Here is a 23,264-nt window from a genome sequence, read left to right on the forward strand (position 1 = left end):
TCACCCACTCGTGATCGTGATGAAAGTATCTGCTCAATGCATCCGTGATGGTGTTGTTCGCACTGGGTAAGTATGATGCGACTATAATGATGTCGTTTCGAATGCACCACGTCCATAAGCGGACTGCCTCCATGCAGAGGGACCGGGACTGGGCGCCTCCTTGTCTGTTCACGTAATACATCATGACGATGTTGTCGGTGAGAATTCTGGTTGTCGTGCCTCTTATATGCATCCTGAACTGTCTGCAGGCATGGAACACCGCCCACAACTCGAGATGGTTGATATGTAACACCTGTTCCGATGCGGACCAGCGGCCCTAAGCTGTTTCCGTGCCGATGTGAGCACCCCATCCCACGAGAGAAGCGTCTGTTGTTATTTCCTTTGACGGTTGTGTCGCATGGAAGGGGACTCCTGACAACATATTGTTGGGGTTGGCCCACCAATGGAGGGACTTCTTTACATGTACGGGTAGAGCCACGAGTTTTCGGGTGTTGTGTCTGACGGGGTTGTACACCGTGCTCAACCAATGCTGCAGGCACCGCAAATGCAACCTTGCATGCCGCACGATGATCGTAGTGGCTGCCATATGGCCTAGGAGCTGCAAATATACCCATACTGGGAGTGTTGGAGCTTGTAAGACTGTGCCTATTAAGTCCTTTATGACTTGGAAGCTCCCGACTGGAAGATGAGCTCGCTCTGAGAGAGAGTCGAGTCGGGCTCCTATGAAGGTTAGAGTTTGTGTCGGTTGCAGACGCGATTTTTGCATGTTTACAATGAGGCCGAGGGAGTCGAATAGATCCCGTGTCGCGGCTACCATGTAATGTGTCTCCGACTGCGTGTGACCCTTGATGAGGCAGTCGTCGAGATACGGGAAAATTGAGACCCCTGTTTTGCGTAGATGGGCGGCCACCACTGTTAGTGTCTTTGAGAACACTCTTGGGGCCGATACCAGGCCGAAAGGGAGCACCCTGTATTGGAAGTGCTCGTCTCCCACTACGAACCAAAGAAAACGTCTGTGCACTACGTGCATCGTGATATGAAAGTATGCGTCCTGTAAATCTAGGACTGCGAACCAGTCTCCCTTGTTTAGTGCCGGTATGAACTTGGCCAGCATGGTCATCTTGAAGCGCTGCTTTCGAATGTAGCGATTGAGGCCTCTCAGGTCGAGTATAGGCCTCTACCCCCCAGACTTCTTGGGGACTAGGAAATACCTGGAGTAGAAGCCTTTCCCCCGGAACTCCGCGGATACTCGTTCTATGGCCCCAATCTGTAGAAGGTGGTAGACCTCGTGTTGAAGAGCGACCCCGTGAGATGGGTCCCTGAAAAGGGATGGGGTGGGTGGGGTAGTGGGGGGAACTGAGGTAAAGGGGATTGTGAGGCCTGATGATATCACTTCCAGGACCCATCGGTCCGAGGTAATGCTGGTCCATTGATGACGGTATGGCCTCAGCCGATGATGGAAGAGGTTGTTTGCAGGCTTCTGTGTGAAGATGACGAGAGACTTGTTCGAGTCCTTGACATGGGAGTCAAACCTGCTGCTTAGAAGCAGGCCAAGCAGATGTTCGATTCTGTTGCTGTCGCTTGCGCTGTGGGCGCTGTCTAAATCTGGACTGGTCAGGTCCGCGTTGTTGCTGTTTGAAGGATGAATAGTCGTACCTCCTTTGGAAGGGATAGTATCGTTTACGCTTGAACGGAGGGGTGTACGTGCCCAAGGTTCGGAGGGTAGTACGAGAGTCCTTTCCCAAATGTAGAATCTCATCGGTCGTGGAGGCAAACAGCTTCTGTCGATCAAACGGCAGATCTTCGACCTTGGACTGCAATTCTTGAGGGGCTCCCGCTGACAGGAGCCAGGAGGCTCTCCGCATGGCGATGCCCGTCGCCATGGCTCGTGCAGCCATATCCGCTACATCTGCGGCGATTTGAAGTGATGTTCTACACGCGGTATACCCCTCCTGGACAACAGCCTTTAAAAGAGGTCTCTTGCTGTCGGGAAGGTGTTGCATCAGATCCGGAAGCTTTGAATAGTTATCAAAGTTGTGGTTTGATAGGAGGGCCGCGTAGTTGGCGATTCAGAGAAGTAAGGTTACGGAAGAATATATCTTACGGCCAAATAAATCCAATTTTTTAGAGTCCTTATCCGGGAGGGAGGTCTTAAAATGGGGCGTCTTAGCTTTGTGGCGGACAGCGTCCACTATTAAAGAATTAGGCTGTGGGTGATTGAAAAGAAAGTCTAGGCCTTTGGAGGGGACGAAATATTTTTTGTCCGCCCTTTTATTCGTAGGTGGTATAGATGTTGGCATCTGTCAAATCTCCTCAGCTACCTCCATGATAGCCTCATCTATAGGGAGGGCGATCTTCTGTTGATGTTTAGGATGTAAGTTCTTAAACAGCTTATGCTGTTTCACCTCAGCCTCCGTGAGTTGTACCTCCTGAGACTGCGCCACTCGTTTAAAGAGGTCTTGGAACTCTTTAAGATCATTTGGGGGTGATGTCTCAGCCAAGGTTACCGCTTCTCCCAGCGCGAGCATGGAAGAGCGAACACTAGGAGACATATCCAGTTCCGTTTCGGAGAGCTGGCCTTCTTCCATGTCTGATTGTGGATGAGTGGGTGGGGAGCGTGGTGGTAATATAGGTCGGGGCGGAGATTGATTCCGAGGTTCAGAATGCATCGAGCGCGGGCTGGTCGATCGACAGGAGCATGGTGATCTGTGGCGAGATTGCGAGCGGCTGTGATGGGGTGACCCATAGTAATAGGATCTATGGTAATGCATGGAATGTCGATCAGAGGCTGCAGGTGATGAACATCTAGAGGATCCCACGGTGCCGTGCCTGACATAGTAAGTGCTGCGTGGCACACAAGTTGGGGAATGGAATCGCCTTGACAGGGATTGAGATCTGGAATATCTATAATGTGAGCAGCTACATTCCCTATAGTGATGGTGGCGAGAGGATAAGCTTCACCTATGATGCTCCTTGCGCCCCACTGCATGGTGTACAGATGTGGAGGGGTGAGGCGATGGCTCTGGAGAGAGGGAAATTTCATGGATGTTCGTCCTTGGTGCTGCACTAGTAGAAGCTGCTTCTAGCTGCTCAGAGATTGCAGGCTGCAAGCTTGGAGGGTCAGGTGGCTGTGCTGTTGGAGTCATTTGTTCAGTGCTGGGTACCATGGGTGCCGGGGGTGCTGAAGACAGCTCCCTGTGGGGGGGGGGGTGTGCACTGCATTCAAAGAGCCAGGCACCGTCGGTGCGGGGCAGGCTGTGTCTTTAAGGGGCCCCCCTGCCATCTGCGGTGCCGGAGGCAGCCCCAGCCGGGAAGTGCTGGCTGGCTTCTTTGAAGTGGCCGCACGGACTGTCTTTGAAGTTGAAGTGCCCGGCTTATCACCTGCGCTCACCCGCTGCTGCGGGGCAATCTGCAGGGAGCGAGCAGGAGAGGCTTTCTTCCTCTTAGGGGAAGACATAGCCGGGGAGGGAGCCCTCCGCTTTCCTGTGGTCGGGTCCGATGCCGAGGAGCCTGGAGCGCTGGAAGGCAGGAGAGCCTTATCAAGGAGGATCTCCTTCAGCCGTCTTTCCCGCTCCTTGCGGGCTCTCATCGTGAGCTTGGCACAGTGACGACATTTTTGGGGGATATGTGCCTCCCCAAGGCAGCGGACACAAGCCGAATGTCCGTCAGAGACAGGCATTGAGTCCCTGCACATAGTGCACTTTTTGAAGCCGGGGGAGCCCGGCATACTGGCTGTCTGAAGGGGGTTTTCTCTCGTTTCACCAACTGCCCCTTTCTGTCTCCTTTAGGAATGGTAACTATGCCTATTTTATTATTTGAGTCTTGTTCAAATAAAGGGTCGGAGAACTACTGAACTTAGCTCAAGCGGAGCTAGCCGGGTAACAATGTAACTCTTCTTACATTTTTACTTTTTTTTTTTTTTGTAAACTAGGAGTTGTAACAGGTAAATGTCCGTAGAAGGCAACAATATAACTATATACAAATGGTAACTGTTTCTTTTGCTATCATTATGCTGCCTCTCTCTTTTTTCTTTTTTTTTTTTTTTTTTTTTTTTTTGCCAGAGCCGCGGCAAATGAGTGGTTTTAAATGGGCAAATGAAAGCCATCAAGGGTGTTTCCAATGCTGGGACACCTCAACATCTGAGTAATCATTTACAAACAGCCTCCTTTGTTTTTTAAGCAGTGGTTGGTCTTAGGAAGACATGTGACCACCCCAACTGGTAGGGTCTGACAAGGTAATTTTCCATGTAAAGGGAGAATATAAAACAAAGAATTCCTGCCTAAAATGAAGGCTATTTAAGATGCAAAGTTTTCAAGCTTTGTCTTTGGCTGGCACGTCACTCCCAAGAGAGTAAACCAGAGACCCGAGGGAAACAAGATCTTCCCTGGCTTGGAGGTGTAGCTGAAACAAGAACAGTTTATGGGGAAGTTTGCAATAAGCTTTAGGGTGTTAGAACTAGCTAAGCATTTTCTGTTGTTTAAAATTTTTAATTTACTTTGCCTGTTTTCACTTGCAACCACATAAATCCTACTGTTTATACTTAATAAAATTACTTTTATTTATTATCAAGCCTAATGTAAATAATTATTACCAGAGGGAGCAATCAGTGTGTACATCTTCCTTTCATTGTTAAAGAGAATCATGCCTAAATGATTTATTTGGAGTTCTGATCCCATTTGGGGAGTGGGTTTCCTGGAAGCTGTGCCTGAAACTGCATTCTCCTCATACCTGAAGAGTTTCAGTGTCTATATTGCTCTTTGGGGGTGGGGAGCAGTGATCTTAGCTCTGTGTCTTGGCTAGGGGAGACCAGGATATCTGGCCCAGAAAAACAGGGTGGTGAGAAGCCCCAGAGAGCAAAGAAGTGAGTATCAGTGACTTTATCAGCACACCGGGAAGCAGCCTCAAGGGGTTTTCTGTCACAGATGGAAATGATGGAAACCTGCACTGGGAATTTTGTGGCTCCTTTGGCCCTCCACCAACCCTTCAAAAGGTCTGTCTTGCGGTTAATGGCTGAGAACCAGATGATTGTTCATCAGTTGCCTGCGCCTAGTTTGGTGCTATTTTCATCTGTTGTCATAGTGTCTCTGGAATTGTGTAAAAACCCTTCTCTGTTTTCATTTGGTTGCAGGGACATGGATCCCTGAGGTCTTCAGGGTGGACCTTGTGACCTTAAGTGTGGAGAAAAGCATTGGTGGACTCTACAAAGAGTTTGGAACTTTCAAATGGCAGATCTTCCTCCATCAACTGGACTTCTTTTGGAAACCCTGAAAGTTTCAGTTGGGATGCACACTGCATTACCACTGTGGTGGAGACAGACCGGGGTGGGCTATAGTTTCTGATAGGGGCCACTCTAAGATTTTGGAAAGTGGTCAAGGGCCGCACTCTTCCATGGTATTAATGGAGGAGATGTGGGGTCTGGGATGGAGGTTGGGTGCAGAAGAGAGCTTAGGGTAAGAGATTGGGGTGCAGGAGGGAGAATGGAGACTGGGAGGGAGTTTGGGTGAAAGAGGCAGTTGTGACCTGGGGCAGGAGAATGGGGTGTAGGTTTTGGGATGTGACCTAGGCTAGGAAGGGATTGTGATTTTGGACAGGAGACTGGGCAGGAGATTAGCAATTCTGAGTTGTATGGTAGCAGATGAATAGGCTTTCCTGCCAAATGAATCCAGCTGTTTCCAATCCCTGTCATAAGGGTGGTATGGGTGGCATTCTGCATGCCCCTCTGGTTCACCACATTGACCACTAAAGAATTAGGAGTGGGATGGGTGAAGAGGAAATCTGCTACCTGGGTGCAACGTAATATTTTTTGTCCAATCATTTTCATGAAGTAGCGATGGTTGCAGGAGTCTGCCGGATTGTTTTGGGTAGATACTTGAGCACTAAATCAATTGGTAAGGCCAGTTTAGCAGCTGCAGAGGCATGGAGAATGTCCATAGGCCTATTTTGTGTTTCTGGTGGTTATTCCAGAGAAATCTCCAAGGTATCTGCCACTCTTTTATATAGCTCGTAAAATGATTTAAAATTATCTCCTGAGGTGGGTGGCAGAGGCATACTAATCATCTGGTGAAGAGGAGGTATATATGTGTGGGCACTGGAGAATCAATGATAGCTTGATCCTCCAAGCCTTCAGCAACCTCTTCAGGATCTACGACTGATGGAGGAACTGATGGAACTGGAGAGGTTTGTGAGCTATGCGATGCAGCTGGCTGCTGAACAGGTTGAGGGTCCTACACTCTATACATAGTCCAGGGTCTATACATAAAGCCAGTTAGGTGGTATTGGCAGTGGTGGAGGACCCATGAGGAGGCTGCCACTGTGTTGGTTGCTGCATTTGCCTTGGTGATGTGCAGCTTAGTGTAAGGCTGAAGAGATTTCTTCCTTCTCATCACTGGATGGTAGATGGGCTGACCCTGCAGGAGAAATAGAGGCTGAACTGGGAGGTCATCCCTGGTGCCGCTCATACTGAAGAGCAGTGTTCCTGGTGCTGAGGTGACTACCAGATATGCATGGCTGGTAAAGTGCTGCAGTGTGGGGAAGAACCATGCTGACATAAGTGCCAGAAGCAGAGCAGGTAGGGGAGTCCGTACTGACAGTGGTGACTGCTTGCTATGATGATCCAGTGCAGTATGTGGCTTTGTTTGTGCTGATAGAGACACTTGAGGTTTCAAGTAAGAATCTGTATTAGAGCTGGCCCGTGCTGGGTCTTTTGCTCCTTGGGTTGTCTCAGTACCAGATGTACCTAGTTGCCTCATGGTCCGGTGCTTTCAGTGCTGCTGGTGCCAGGGCTGGTTTTCTTTGGCAAAGAGTGCTTTTTTTAGGAGAAATCACCTTGAGATGACAAATGGTAGCACTTTCTGGAGGTAGCAGTGGGAGTGGCATCTCTGGAGCTTGCCCCTGAGGAACCTTTCTTTTCTGACACTGCCACAGGAGATAGTTGTCTGGGTGGTGTCGTATGCTCTGGGTTAGGGGCTGAATGAAGCAACTTCTCCATAAGCAATAGCTTACATTAGAGCACTCTGGCTTTCTGGCCCTTGCAGTGAGAGCACTTTTGGGTAACATGTGCCTCACCTAAACAATGGGCACACTGAGAGTATCTGTCAGAAATAGGAAGGGAGAATGTGCAAGTCAGACAGTGTTTAAAGCTGTGGGAGACCAAGTATGTCTAAAAGGTGGACAAGCCACCAAAGTGGCAACAATTTTTTTTTTAAGAGAAAATCCAGGGGAAACAACTAAGTAAAATGAGGGGAAAAAAAAAAAAAAACAGTGAAAGTTAAGGATTTCAAGACTGATTGCAAAGGTGACTGCTAAGTTCCAACTAAGACCAATGATGGTAGAAAAGGAACTGAATGGTCGGCTGGCTGCTCATGGGGGATAGCAGCTCCAAACAGCACATGACAGCTGTCTGCATGGTCTCCAATTTGAGGTGGAGGAGCAGGAAGTGGAGCATCCACAAGAACCCTCCTTGAAGAAGACTGTCTTTTCCTTTTAGCTTTTTCAATAATTTATTTTATATGATAAATCTCTGAAGCATCACTTTTCTTCTTCTTCCTTACAATCCCCCAAAACTGATCATCTTGACTATGTATACTCCACTAAATTTTGTAATTATAAAGCCAGAACGAACCACTGTAATCCTCTAATCTAGCCACCTGTACTATCCAGGTCACAGAAGTTCCTTAAATTAATTCTTGTTTGAATAAGAGCATATATTTTAGATACTGTGTTCAGCAGTACAAATCCCTTTAAGTGACATGATTTAGGCAATGGCCACACAAATCAGAAAATAAGGTCTGAATTATGGTTATAATATAAATGACATAAGTGTATAGTTTCAAAGATCAGCCACAGGAGGCCACTTCTACAGCAGCAATAGGGATACAGCTTTCAGATTAGCACTGCTAAGTTCACTGTAGCAAACTTGTATAAACATTTGAAAGGGCTACACTTGTTTATTTGCGTTACAGTTGTGCCTAGAGGCCCTTACTGAAATCAGGATTCTACTGTGTAAAGCATATATGAGCACACAGTAAGTTCCTCATCTGAAACATTTACAATCTAAATAGAAAATGTGAAAGAGATATAGAAAAAACAGGATTTTGGGGGGGGGGGTTGTGGAAAAGAAAGCGACTTTTTCCCTTCTTGGCAGCTATTGCTGAAATTGACACAACCTGTTTTTTAAATATCCCACCCTTTGCATAACCTATAGCACACTGATAACACAGACCTGCAGTTATTAAAATGATAGGACAATAAAGAGATTATAAAATAAGCAATGGACGAAACATAAGAAATGCAGGTGTGCTGTAGGAAGTTATTCATATTTCTAAGATGAACTGAAAAACACCATTACAGAATATGCTTAAATTACAAAAGCAGAAATTGTGTGTTGTGGAGAGCAGTTTTGCAACCTGCTAGGGATCTAATAGAGTGTCTCAAGTAATCTTTTTTCTGGACCCACTGATATTTATGATTCTGTTTTATCTATTGATGGCATTTTCTTGTGATATTCTAATTTGTATTACAATACATACATGATACTGAGACCTATTGCACTATATTAAGAATGTAAAAAGACAGAGAACATATCTATGTAAGTTATATTTACCAATTATAACTGGAATAATATTGTTTGACATTTCTTATAATGATGATCTCTTTCAAAAGAATGCACAGAAAATGTAGCACTCACTGTCAGGCCATATCGAGGGATGCTGAAATATTTCAGCCAGAAAATCCAAGATTCGATGCTTGTGAGATTTACCAGCAAGCCAGAGAAAATCTACAAACAGTAAAGAAACTATCAAATGTATGTCATGGAAATTTTGCAAAGTCCTAAGTTACTTTAGATTGTAACATGCTTAGGGTGCTTGTCTACACTTGAAATGTCCTCTCCACCACTGAGGTTGTAGCTAAGTCAATAGGAGAATTCTTCTGTTGGTGCTATCTACAAAGGGACTTATATCATCTTCATATGTGGTTTAGTGTGTGGATTTTTCATACACCTCATGCAATAACCTAATTTTCTAGTGCTTTATTCCATTTATAGAAATAATTCCCATTAATGTTAAATGTACACATGCACGATGAGTATACAATCCTAAACTTGGGTTTGATCCTATAAGACTTACCTGCTCCCTGTCAATAGGAATTGACCCTTTGTTCCCAGAGATGTTTAGTTGTTCCATGGTCTAGGACAACCAGGGACAAATCTTTACAGGACAGTTTCTACCTGGAGCGATAGTGACCTGCTGAGCCATCACTAATTTTTTGGCAGGTATAGTAAAATGAAGGCCTAAAACAAAATCCCATGTATCACAGGCCTGGTTTAAAGCCTGAGACCTAGCTAACAGTAGAGAAAACATGGCTAACATAAAGCAAAACTAGGCTCTGAGTAAGAGGCAGGCCCCTGCTCACAGAACTTGGCATGAACAGAGCTGAGAGTGCAAAACACTAATTGGTAATAGGCCCAAGTGTAGAAGAGTAATTGTTACTGATAATAAATTGAAAGCATATGGTACCACCAGCTCATTAAAAAAGACCTTGATGCCCATTCTCCACAGATACAGACCCAGGTTCAGGAAAGGGTCTAAAATGACAGCATGATGGATAGAGATGATCTAATCAAACTACAAGTTGCAGGGTGTTGGGTGCTATCTAAGAAGTGTCAGACGGTAGCAACCTGACACGTCAACAGTAATGTGTAAGTTGTTAGTACCTGTATATAAAGTGGTGTCTTGGGGTGACAGTCTTTGTATGACCAAGGAGACAGTGGAAATTTCCCATTGACTGAGTCATTCCATTGTTAATAAGGTACATATGCATAGTGGTTCAGTAGACTCTACTGACAACCATTACTGTACTTCGCTTAACAATAAACATGGCCTGGCACCTTTGATCCTTATCTGGTTTGTGGTCTTTGGGTGCTCTCCTGGGGTCTATTGTGAAGACTAAGACTACATCTAGACTGCTTTCTTCTGCCAAAAGAATATATACAAATTATGAGCTAATTTGCATATCTTCTTCTGATCGCATTATCAGAAGAGGTTTTGTTGAAAAAGAAAGCAGCTTAGACATGGTTCTTTCAAAAAAACAACCACCCTTTTTCAAAAGAATCCTGCATACCTCATTTTTTTAGGAAAAAGGGTTCTTTCGAAAAAGGGTTTTTTTTCCCGAAAGAACTGCGTCTGAACTTTCTTTTTTGACAAAACCTCTTCCAATAATGCGATCAGAAGAAGATATGCAAATTAGCTCTGAATTTGCATATCTTTTAGCAGAAGAGGCTACCTCTAAACTGCTTTGTGTGCAAGCTGACACGGCCCACATCATTAAGCACACACGCAAACAGCTTTCTGATTATCATCATCAGTGGAGCCAGAGACCTATGAGGACACCTTGGCAGTAAATCCTGACTGCTTCCTGAATAACTGCAGCAGGAAACAGGATTTTCACACAGAAGCATGGATTTTAAGCCTCCTTGTATAGCATGAATCCTTAGGAAAATGAGCCTTTATCTGGTCTCCAGGAGCAGGTAAGCTTGGAATTTCCCTTAAATCATACTCAAGTGAATTGGAGCTTCACTTTTTTAACCTTTGGCATCCTAAAATAAGAAGAACTCGAGGGCAAATATGGTAATTCCTCAGCAACATGACCTAAATCTAGAAACAAAAGGCCTTAAATCTTTGACAAGATAAGCAATGAGTAAAAAATAGAAATAAAACTAGCAGAAATCACCACCATCATGCAAAGGAAAAGCTCTGAAATCTGCTCTGGAAGAGCAAGACAGTAGATTTTCTCTGGATAGATAGGCATTATTTTTATCAGAAGGAGACAAAAATACTGAGTTCAGGGACTTTGAATAGTCTGTTCTATTCCACAGACAAGCATAGATTGGTGAGATGAGGAGGTTACTTACCTTTAGTAGTAACTGATATTCTTCAACATGAGTATCCCTGTGGGTGCTCCACAGCAGGTGTGTCAGTGCATCCCAGCACCATAGACCCGATTCTTCACAGCAGTGCATGGGGGGCCATGTATGCACTGCAAGGGAGGTGCGCAGGCGCTGCTCAGGACTACTGCACATGCCTGGCCACCCTCCGCTCAGTTCCTTTTCTACCTGGACACCTGGCCTGATAAGAAAAAGGATTCTGAAGTAGAGGGGAGGGAGAGTAGTGGAGCACTCACTGAGACGCTCATCTTGAAGAACATCAGGTACTGCCAAAGATGAGTAACCTCCTCTTTGAGACAGAGAGATGTCCCTGGGGGTGCTCAATAGCAGGTGACTGGAAAGCAATGTGTCCAATGGCGGCAGGGACTTCAGATCAGGTAAGTAGGCCATTGACAGGACAGCCTTTGCCACTCTTGTGGAGGAAAGAGGTCCCTGAGAGAGTGCATAGTGCCTGGCAAAGGTTTGGTCTGAGCTCTGTGTAGCACATATGTCTTTAATAGGGACCTTGTGAGGGTAAGCAACCAATGTAGCTACTGCCCTGGTGGAGGGTGCACAAATCAAGGTAGGTGGTGGCAATTGGTTTTGGTTGTAACATATTTTGATGTACTCTGAGATCCAGTGTGACAGTCTTTAGGATGATATCTGCTGTCCCTTGTTATGATCTGCGATAGAAATACAGGCTATGTCTACACTGTAGGCTTTTTGCGCGAGAACAGCCATTCTTGCACAAAAACTTGTGGAATGCCTACACTGCACGTGTGTTCTTGCACAAGTACATTTTCAGTAAGGCGTCGGAGCAGAGGACTTCTTATGCAACAGTTATTCCTCTCCCCATGAGGAATAAGCCCTCATGCGTAAGAGCTCCTGCGCAAGAAGGCAGAGTGGACAGGCAATAGGGATTTCTTGCGCAAGAAACCCCTGTGGCTAAAATGGCCATCAGAGCTTTCTTGCGCAAGAGAGCATTCACACTGCAATGGACACTCTTGCGCAAAAGTACATATCTTGTGCAAAAGCACACGGCAGTGTGGACGCACTCTTGCTCAAGACCTTTTGCTCAAGAACTCGCAAAAAGCCTGCAGTGTAGACGTAGCCACAGAGTTTAGGGGACACGCCGAAAGGTCTTGTTTTAAGGAGGTAGGGCACTTTCCTTCTATGTACATCAAGGGTATACATCTGTGCTCCAAAAGTATTGGCATGAGGCTTGAGGAAGAACACAGGTAAGTGGATGGTCTGGTTGATGTGGAAAGGTGATCGTACCTTGGGGAGGAACTTGGGATGGGTGAGCACAGACACCTTTGAAGAAGATAGTGTATGGGGGAGGGGCTGCCATTAGAGCATACATTTCCCCTACCTGATGGGCCAATGTTATCGCCACTAGGAATGCCATTTTCAAGAATAGGAGAAGAAGCAAGGATGTAGCCATGGGTCAAATGTCCCGCGATGTATGTGGAATGGTTATATCTGAGTATAACGTTTGGAGGCCTTTCAGGAATTGCTTCATTGTGGGATGTGCAAAAACCAGGGTGTCATCAGTTTTCATATGGAATGTTGCGATAGCTGTCAAGTGTATCTTAACTGAATTGACAGATGGGAGTTTTGAAGGTGCAATAGGTAGTCAAGTATCACAGGTAATGGTGCTGTCTCCAGACCTATATTGTGGGGAATAGCCCAGTAGACAAATCATGCCCATTTGTCCCTCTATGGGAGCGTCCAGACTATCGCGCTGAGCCGACAAACAGCTGATCAGCTGTTTGTCGGCTCAGCGCGGCAGCCATGTAAATTTAAATGAAGCGGCGATTATTTATTATTTATTTATTATGTCCGGTACCCTAATCTACATGCCTCTGGCGACAGAGGCATGTAGTCTAGACGTACCCTATGTCTTGCGAGTTGAGGGGGCTCTACTGTGGAGAAGCACGTTTTATACCTGGGTGGAGCACTGTAGCTCTATCCCTGAGAGCCATCTAGTTGCCAGGCTTTCAGGTTCAGTGTTAGAAACTGTGGGTATGGGACTTGGAGCGCTGGTTGGAAAAGGATCTTCGGATTACTTGGAAGCATGATTGGAGGACATAGAGCCATTCTCTTCAGGAAAGGGAAAAGAACGGTTACTTACCTGTAACTGTTGTTTTTCGAGATGTGTTGCTCATGTCCATTCAAATGAGGTGTGCGCACTGCGTGCACCGTGTCTTCTGGAGCGTTTTCCCTAGTGGTACCCATAGCGCCAGCAGGGCGCCCCCTGGAGTGGCGCCACCATGGCGGGGCATAAGTACCCCTGCCGGCACTGCCCCACCTCAGTTCCTTCTTGCCGGACACTCCGACGAAGGGGAGGTAGGGTTGGAGTCGAATGGACATGAGCAACACATCTCGAAGAACAACAGTTACAGGTAAGTAACCGTTCTTTTCTTCGAGTGGTTGCTCATGTCCATTAGAATTAGTTGACTACCAAGCTAACCCACTTCAAGGAGGAGGGGTCGGAGCAGTCAGAAACAAAAGTCCACGAAAAGTTGAACAACCCAAACAAATGTATTCAACCAAGCGAACACAGAAAAACTTGTATAAAGTGCAATGTGACACTGATAAACCAAACATATTTACAATACAGAGATGAGGACTGCAGAGCCCACCCTTGTGTCCTGCCTGGCCTGTTGTGCCAGCGCATAGTGCGCCGTAAAGGTATGGAGTGATGACCACGTGGCCGCCCTGCAAATTTCAGTGATTGGAACCTGCGCCCCAAACGCGACAGAAGACGCCTGCGCCCTGGTAGAGTGTGCTGTAACCCGGGGCGGGACCTTCCCGGCCAGGGCGTAACACTCCCTGATGCAGCCTGTGACCCAGTTGGACAACCTCTGGGTTCAAATGGGGAGCCCTTTCACCCTGTCTGCGACAGCAATAAACAGCTGCTAAGACCTGCGAAAGGGTTTGGTCCTATCAATATAAAAAGTTAGTGCACGCCTAGCATCCAGGGCTCCTTGGGTGAGGCGTGAGGTTTTGGAAAGAAAACCGGGAGTTAAATTTCTTGAGACAAATGAAAACGTGATACCACCTTGGGGAGAAAAGCCGGATGGGGGCGAAGCCTCATGTTATTATCAGAAAACACCAGGTAGGGCGGATTTATAGTCAACGCCCTCAATTCGGAAACCCTGGAAGCCAACGTAATGGCCACAATGAATGCAACCTTCCAGGAGAGGTGCTTCAAAGAACACGTAGCCAGCGGCTCACAGGGGGGTGACATAAGCCTAAACAACACGAGGTTGAGGTCCCAAGCTGGGAGAGGGGGTCTAACCGAGGGATACAACTTATCTAAACCCATAAGGAACCTTTTGACCACTGGGTCAGAGAACAGAGAAACTCCTGCCAAACCAACATGGAAGGTGGAGAGAGATGCCACATGGACTTTGATGGAGGAGATAGAGAGGCCACTAGACCCAAGTTCAAAGAGATATTGCAGAATGGATGGGACAGGGGCACAGGATGGGTGCACTCCCCTGTGGGACGCCCAAGACGAGAAGCGCTGCCACTTAGCAGCGTATGACAGTCTGGTAGAAGGTTTCCTACTACTTAGGAGCACCATCTGTACCTCCTGGGAACATTCCCTTTCTGGTTGGTTCAACCATGGATAAACCAGGCCGTTAGGCCTAGAGTCTTGAGATTCGGGTGAACCATGATCCTCCCGTCCCACGGTTGGGTTAGGAGATCCCAGGCTGGCGGGAGCATTATCGGCTCCTTGGTGGACATGTCCACCAGTACAGGGAACAAGAATTGTCTGGGCCACCTGGGGGCTATCAGGATGACCGTGGACCTGAAGGTCTTGACCCTGGTCAGAACCCTGGGAATTAGAGGGAATGGGGGGAAAGCATAAAGGATGCCTGTCGGCCACATGACCGTCAAGGCATTCCCCCCAGGAGTGTTCCCCCAGCCACAATAGGGAGCAGTAACTCCGACACTTGGTATTGCGTGCTGAGGCAAACAGGTCTAGTAGGGGATAGCCCCACCTGCAGAAGATCTGACAAAGGGCTAGTCGTGGGCTCTGAAGGACCTGCTCAGAGCATCGGCCAGTAAGTTTTTGCACCCTGGCAGGTACTCTGCCTGCAAAACTATGTTGTGCTGTACACACAGTTCCAGAGACTCAGGGCCTCGCGGCAGAGGGGAGGCGACCAGGCACCCCCCTGCCTGTTGATGTAAAATACAGCTACCGTGTTGTCCAGGCGGATTAGAACAGAGCGGTGAGAGAGCTTCGACAGCAAGGTCTCGCACGCTCTCCTGTCCCAGTGGCCCCTGGATTGGTTGAATGCCGTTGCCAGCCAAGCCTGTAAAGGTCTGAGTCTCATCCGGGCATGGCGGACCATGTACGTACACGCCACCATGTATCCCAGCAACCTCGAGCACACCCTGGCCATTGTGATGGGGGACTGGGCTAGTTCGGAGACCAGCTCCACTATGGCCAAGAACCTGGCTCTGGGGAGAAGTGCCCTCGCCACTCTGGCATCCAGGTAGGCACCCACGAACTCAAAGTGCTGAGAGGGTGTCAACGATGACTTTTCCTCGTTTAGCATGAGTTACAGCCTTACGAAGAGGGCCCTTGTGAGGGATACGTGGGCCTCTACTTGTTCATAGGAACGAGCACGAATTAGCCAGTTGTCCAGGTACGGGAACATGTGTACCCCTGATCTGCGGAGGAACGCCGCCACGACTGCCATGCATTTTGTAAAAACCCTGGGTGCTGTAGAAAGGCCAAATGGGAGCACAGCAAATTGGAAGTGGCAGCGGGACACAATAAATCGGAGGAACCTCCTGTGGCTGGGTCATATTGCCACATGGAAGTAGGCGTCCCTGAGATCGAGAGTGGCATACCAGTCTCCTAACTGTAGATCCGGAATGACAGAAGCCAGGGTAATCATTCTGAATTTGGATTTCACGACCACCTTGTTGAGGTCCCGTAGATCTAAGATGGGACGGACCCCGCCCTTGGGTTTGGGGACTAAGAAATATCAGGAGTAAAAACCCTTGTCCTCCAGGTGCGGTGGAACCCTCTCTACCACCCCCTTTTGGAGGAGCGTGAGCACCTCCTGGCGGAGGGTGTCTTTGTGAGAAATGTCCGTGAAAAGGGACGGGAAAGGGTGGTTGGAAGGGGGCAAGCTCAGAAAGGGGATGGTATAGCCACTCCTGACTATGTTTAAAACTCAGGCGTCGTTTGTGATTTTTGCCCAGGCTTGAGCAAACCGGGATAACCTGGCCCCAAACAGGGGGCCAGGGTGGGAGGCTGGTGTGCGACTCTCTGGGAGCCTGTCATAATTGCTGCTTGTGTTGTTGGGAGGGACCTTGACCAACCCCACGGGGGTTGTCCCATCTCGTGCGGCGCCTTCGGCCCTTTGAGGCCGAGAAGCCCGCAGCCACCCCCGTGCTCCCACCGGAAACACGAGGACGGTGTCTCCAGTATTCCCCATGGAGGATCTGGGACTGCGGCCTCCCCTGCTGTCTATATGGCAGCTGACGACGCTGAGGAGGAGGCGTGTGGATCCCCAAGGACTGAAGGGTAGACTTTGTGTCCTTGAGCGTATGGAGCCTCGAGTCCGTATGCTCCGAGAATAATGCCTTGCCGTCGAAAGGCAGATCTTGGATAGTAGACTGGACATCAGGAGGTATTCCAGACACTTGAAGCCAGGCACCATAGCGCATGACCACACCTGACGCCATGGTGCAGGCTGCACAGTCGACTGCGTCCAGGGAGGCATGGAGGGCTGTACGGGCGATGGCCTTATCCTCAGAGGGTCATGGCCGCAAACTCCTGACGTGACTCAGCAGGGAGCTTATCCTTGAACTTATCCATGGCCTGCCAGGTATAAAAGCATAACAACTTAGCATCGCCTGCTGATTAGCGATGTGGAGCTGCACCCCACCAGTGGCTTAGACTTTTCAGCCCATTAAGTCAAGGTGCTTAGGTTCCCTAGCTTTCGGGGACGGGCCCGGCTGGGGGAGCTTTTCCCTCTGGGACTCTGCCTGGACAACCAAGGACCCCGGGATAGGTTGGGAGTACAAGTGCTCGTGCCCCAACTGGGGAACATAGTAGCGCCTCTCGACACCCTTTAAGGTAGGGGTCAGGGTCGCCGGTGTTTGCCACAGGGCATTAGTAATTTTAGCCCCCGTTTTATTAAGTGGCAAAGCCAGACAGGCGGGCGCGTCATCCGAAAGGATATCGACCATCAGATCTGTGTCCTCCACGACGGGTTCCACCGGGACACCTAGGTTGGAAGCCAGACGCCGGAGCAGTTCCTGATGTGCACAGGCATCCATGGTAGGCAGGGCTGGTGCCAGATCCGCAAGGGCCTCGTCAGGAGATGATGATGACGACAACTACTGTATCGGTGCCGGATCTACCGCAGGAACCGCATGCGGTACTGGTTGGACATAGGGCACCGCCTGCGGGCATGTTTCCGGGACGGGGCCTGTGCCTGTGCCGCAAGGTCAGACATAGGTGGCCTCTGGGGGAAAGGAAGAGGTCGGGAGAACGACGCCAATGGTTGTGTTCGGCGACCCGAAGCATCCGACACCACAGAGGGGGGCACAGGCCCCTTCCACTGGTGGCAGGTCCACGGCGTCCAAAAAGGCCACTGCGGATGAGGCGGCCAGGTCTGCTGTATCTGTGAATGGTCACATCGATGCCAGGAATGGGGCCTATGGACTGAGGAGGCTCCCGAAGACCCCGACCTGAGGGATGTCACATCGGAATCGGACGAATAATTGGACTCTGGCCAGGGAGGTGCCGACGAAGAGTGGGGGGCAAACCTGGCCATGGACTCGGGCTTGCTGGCATGTACACGGCTGGGACGTGCCTGTTGCGACACCGGGGGGCCCAGGCCCGGTGCCAAGAGAGTTGCTGGCACCTGCGGCACCGGGGGACCCAGTGCCGAAAACGGTGTTGGCGCTGAAAGAAGTGCCGGGAGGCCAGAGCAGAGCATGACGGTGCCGAGACGAACCCGGAAGAAGACGACATCACTGTCGGCTGGGGCACCGGCAAGGTCCACATGGTCGGTGCCGGTGCTTGCGACGGTGTCGAGACATGCGTCGGTCCCGAAGAGCCCGGTGCCGAGGAAGGCGACGGTGCCGCAGACGTTGCCACAAGGCTAGAGTGGTACGGCACCGGTGCAGCCAAACGAGGAGCTGGGAGAGAGCTCAGCATCAATGGGGGTTGGGCCCAGATGGGTGCCGAGTGAGGCTGAGGATCAGGCATCGATAACTGCGTTGATGTCGAGGCAATCGGTACTGGTCCTGTGAGGGACAGTCCCGACGTGTAAGGTGCCTGAGCCTGCCGGTCATGCTGGTGCGGAGGCGAAGCCAGAGCCAACACGGCCTCTGGCGTGGGTGACCTCGACCCTTCTGCCTCAACTGACGACAGAGGGGAGGTGGTGAGACTGATGAGGTCTTGTGCCACCTCAAAGGTATCCGGCATGGACGGATGGTGCGGGGGCAGTTGCCCTGGGCTGGAAGGGTGTTCTGCTCGCTTACGCCGCACCGAAGAGGATGTGTGCACCGGTGAGTCGGCACCACTGTGCCGGGCAGGCGTGGTCTTCCGAGACGGGGACCTTCTGTGAGACTTTTTCGCCCTCTTGGATGCCGGAGAGTGAGACCGGTGCCGGGATCTCGACGCCCGGGCCCGAGGCAGGACATCTCGCGTGGATGCCGGTGCACTGCGCACCGTAGGGTGGCCAGTTAGTACCAGCTGTAAAGCCGTTTCCATGAGGAGAAGTTTTAGGCGGGAGACCCTCTCCCTTTTAGTGCACGCCTTGAAAGACTTACAGATCTTACAGGCGGCTGCGAGATGGCTCTCACCTAGACACTTCAGACAGCTGTCGTGTGGGTCGCCTTTGGGCATGAACTTTGCGCAGACAGTGCACACCTTAAAGCCTTACGGCCCTGGCATTCCTCACCCCCAAAGGGGGAGGAGGAACAAAGGACAAAGGAGACACTAACTACCTAATAGAACTATTTACAATGTTAAGAGAGAAACGGGAACCATTAACTAAGCCTATCTTTGTAATGGTTAAGATAGTTGGAGTCTTTCAAATCTGCACTTGAAAGGGAATCCTCTGAACTGGCATTCATACTAAAATTCGACACTCTCCGCAGGGGACTTAACAAAGACTCCAACTATCTTAGCCATTACAAAGATAGCTTCCCCAATTATCACCTCTAATACTATTAACTCACAGACATCTACCCTTCCCCACCTCTAATATCATTAACTCACTGGCATTCACCTTCCTTTCCCCCCCCCCCCCCGCATCCCCCTTCTGTTCTGAAATGTGATTTGTCCTTTACATATGTGTTCATTTTTTTAAATTGTATCCTTTGGTATATATGGTTGTGACTATTTTCTTCCACTATTTGATCTGAGGAAGTGGGTCTGGCCCACGAAAGCTCATCATCTAATAAACCATCTTGTTAGTCTTTAAAGTGCTACATAGTCCTGTATTCTGTTGAGAAGGGGAATTAGAGGGAAGGCATATAGTAGGTGATAGGTCCACTTGAGAATGAGGGTGTCTCTGAGGAAGCCCTTGCTAATGCTGACCCTGGAGCAGTACAGGGGACACTTTTTGTTTGTCTTTGTGGCAAAGAGGTCTCTCTGGGGTATCCTCAAACTTCAAAGATTGTAGCAAGGACTCTGTGATCGATCTGCTACCTGTGGTCCTGAGACAGGGTGGTTCTTAGTGCATCTGCGGTGGTGTTTAAGTTCTAGGAAGGTGGCATGAATTTATGGTGATAGCATGGGTAAGGCACCATTTCCACAAGGCCTTTGCCTCTGTGCATAAGGCATGGGATTGGGCTCCACCTTGTCTGTTTATACAATATATGCAGGCGATGTTGTTGGTATATATTCTGATGTGTTTTTCGAGTATGTGAGGTAGGAAATGTTGAAAGGCAAGCTGAATGGCTCTGAATTAGAGGACACTAATGTGTAGGGCTCATTCTCCTGGCTCTGAGTCATGAAGTCTTCATGTGTGCCCCCCACCTTGTAAGGGAGGCTTCTATAGTGATGACCACCATGGGCTCTGAAGTTTAAAAGGGGATGCCTTGGCATAGATTCTCTGGTTTTGTCCACCATAATATTGCACTTTTTACTGTGGGAGGAATAGACACGGTTTTGGTTAGAGGGTGGAGATTTGGCTTATAGGCCAACCTGAGCCAGCCTTAAAGGCATCTCATGAAGAGACGAGCATTTCGAACAATAGGGTTGCAGGATGCCATGTGGCCTAGAAGCTGAAGATATTTGTGCATGGTGACACGTGGTATTAGGCACAGTCCCCAACTCCAAATCACATGAGGTGGGGGAGAAGGGGATGCTTTGTACCTCCAAATAACACCTGGGAACCCCCCTATTCACCACTTCAATGTGACAATGTTAGGCTTGGCACAGCAGATGCCTTGTGACGCATTTAACAAGGCATGGGGGGGGGGAACAGGGGCCTTTTAGGTCAGGGCCAAGGTTGGGAGAGGGAGGGAGAATTGAGAGGCAGAACTCCTGGGTTCTGTCCTGGCTCCAGGAGGGGCCTGGAAGCCCAGAGATCCCCCCACATCTGCACCTCCTGGTGGCGACTGTCCCGGGGTAGGCAGGGCTGAGAAGGACTCAAGAGTGTGCGGAAGGGCAGTTCTGGAAGCTTTCCCCACTGACTTCAGAGGCGCCATCTCCCTGCAGCTGCTTCAAAGGGGGAGGGGAGAAGCTGTGGTCGGAGCAGCTCCCAGTGCCAGCTTCCTGCCACAAGGCTTGTCCCTGGTGCTTGCAGCTTTAAGAGCTGTCAGGTGACAGGAACTATAGAATTGTGATTAGTCTGGACAGAGTGGCCACGAGGGCACCTGTGTTTTTTCCTGGAGGCCTCTTCTTTCAAAAGAACTCCCTTTCAGAAAAAGGTTTCTTCCTTGTAGAATGAAGTTCACTGCCGCTAGAAAACCCCCTCCGTTCTTTTGACTTTCTGTCAAAAGAACTCAATAGGGCTGTGTCTAGACTGCATCCCTTTTCCGTAAAAGGGATGCAAATTAGACACATCACAATTGCAAATGAAGCGGGGATTTAAATCCCCCCCGCTTCATTTGCATAAACATGGGTGCCGCTTTTTTCCGGCTCGGAGCTTTGCCCGAAAAAAGCACCAGTCTAGACGGGGATCTTTCAGAAAATAAAGCCTTTTACAGAAAAGGGATGCAGTCTAGACACAGCCTAGCGGTATTGTTTTTCCAGAAAAATGCTGCAGTGTAGATGCCCCCCCAGTCTCCTGCCCTGAGCCCCTCATATACCCACCCCAGACTCCTGCAACCCCACATCACCAGCCCTCTGCCACAAGATTGACAAAAGACAGTTTGAAACCTCAAAGAAATGTGTGAAAAGACGAAGCAGCAGCAAAAGTCCCATTAAATAAAGTCTGTGAGTACAGTGTTTCATTTATGCTATTATTAATCATTATGTTAATTATCAATAATATTATGTTGTATATTTTCAGTCATGCAAAAAGGCATTCTTATACAGCTCTTTGTTGATCACTTGTTCTACGTTTTGATATAGGGGCACTCTGGTTTGAAAAGGTTGCTGACTATTCTTAAAAAGGTTTAGCCAGTAGTCTTAAAAATCCAAACATCTCTGCTGATATTATTTAAAATGCATGTAGTTTTAAAAACATTAATTATGAACGGTATTTCATTGTAATTTTTGTCACACAACAAAAAATTGAGGGGAAAAAGCAAAAAATTATTACTTACAATCATAAAAACAAAGCAAATACTTATGAGGAGATTGGCAACAGCCACAACGTCTTGTCCCGTTGCTATAGCCAGAGCCATAGAACTGGCTGTGTAGGCGACTAGTATAAGGGTAACCATCATGATAAAGAAGGCCTCAATAGTTGGCTTGAAACCTAAGAAATGGGGGGAAAAAATCAGTCTATCTTTTTTATATTAGGGTTTTAGTGTGTACTATGCATATAGCTTTTTTTTTAGTACCATAATACATCGTTTGCAGATAAGGAGTATCATCATCCATAAATATACTGTCTTAGTGCATGAATAATACTTTAAAGAAAATAAATATCTTTGATTATATTAGGAATTAAGAATGAAAAGCTGTACATATTGTACAAATAATGAAGTCAATTAAAAGGCCAAATTAAGTAGTCCAGCTGCAGGGAAAGAGCAGAAGAGACATCTCTCTTCCTACTCATTCCCACTCATTAAGCAACCTTACTCTTTCAAATGCCTTCCACTTCCTTTGTCTTGATTTCTACCCTTGATTTTTACTCTCATGCTATCTACTCCTCACCTTAGTTTATACCTTAAAATATCAGATTCTATAAATTACTGTATAACACTTTTGCATGCAGTTTTCCTTCTTCCCACCCCTTTCTGTTTTCTATGCTTGCCTAATTTAGAGCACTATTTATTAATTTTTTTACTTTCACTCATGGTAAGCAATCCTTTTGATTTGATTGTATTAAACTATAATCTAAAAAAGAGAGAGAAGATGTCTTTAAATATTTGTTAAGCTCCATACAATAGTACTATATTTTCTATCATGAAGAGTAATAGCTGGATAGATCCTCACCTGGTGTAACTTGGGGCAGCTCTATTAATATTCATGGAGCTATCCCAATTTACCTCAGCAGCAAATCTGGTCCAATAAATTTATTAGAATGGTTACAAGTAGCAAAGTAAAGTTCTCTTGCTTCGTAACTAGTAGATTGAACAGATCATAAAAAGACACATAGAATTTGGGAGGAATACATAAATCAGTGTAAATGTGCCCCCTTATCAAAGCTAACTTCAGATTTGTATTAACAGTAAATAGTTTCAAAGCATTTTATTTACCCTACTCCCAGAATTAAGGCTTTCTATAAGCTTGTGTTAAAAGGGAGTGAAAAAATAAAAAATGGGACAAGGAACATAGTCTGATAAGGAAGAAGTGCAAACAGACTACCCACGGATACCTGTATTATTTGCCAAAAGAAAAAAATGAATGATCATAGTTCATTATGATGCAGCTTTCTTTTATGAGATACTTGCCTATTAAGAAATAATTTATAGAGGTAAAGATGATGCCTGGTAAAGTCCTCATGGGTATTAGATCGGCCATTATCTTTGAGAAAAAATATGCAGACACTCTGTAGTAACCACTGATATATTCATGTCTAGAACACAGAAATATATATGTATATTACATATTATATTTCAGTAATAAATTATATACACTGGATTTAGACACCCAACAGCCATAAATTTTAATGTGTTCAGGGCACTTAAATCCCAGTAATCGTCTATAATGACCAATTTACATTTCAAGAGCCCT

General features: G+C 47.6%; 1 protein-coding gene across 4 annotated transcripts in view; it reads right to left on the reverse strand.

Annotated features, from left to right (window-relative positions):
- LOC102448589 (broad substrate specificity ATP-binding cassette transporter ABCG2-like) overlaps nt 1-23,264 on the reverse strand; it is a 143,837-nt gene that overhangs the window by 15,667 nt on the left and 104,906 nt on the right. For 3 of the 4 annotated variants that reach the window (XM_075929565.1, XM_075929563.1, XM_075929566.1), the window contains 3 exons: nt 22,982-23,106; nt 21,686-21,840; nt 8,687-8,776 (listed from right to left, as the gene is read on the reverse strand). In XM_075929565.1, the coding sequence (XP_075785680.1) occupies nt 8,687-8,776; nt 21,686-21,840; nt 22,982-23,106 (370 nt within the window). Of the gene's footprint in view, nt 1-8,602; nt 8,777-21,685; nt 21,841-22,981; nt 23,107-23,264 lie in introns of all 4 variants that reach the window. The other variant, XR_012904021.1, reaches the window with a different exon arrangement.

The sequence above is a fragment of the Pelodiscus sinensis genome, chromosome 5 (genome assembly GCF_049634645.1).
Source record: "Pelodiscus sinensis isolate JC-2024 chromosome 5, ASM4963464v1, whole genome shotgun sequence".
Taxonomy (NCBI): Eukaryota; Metazoa; Chordata; order Testudines; family Trionychidae; genus Pelodiscus; species Pelodiscus sinensis.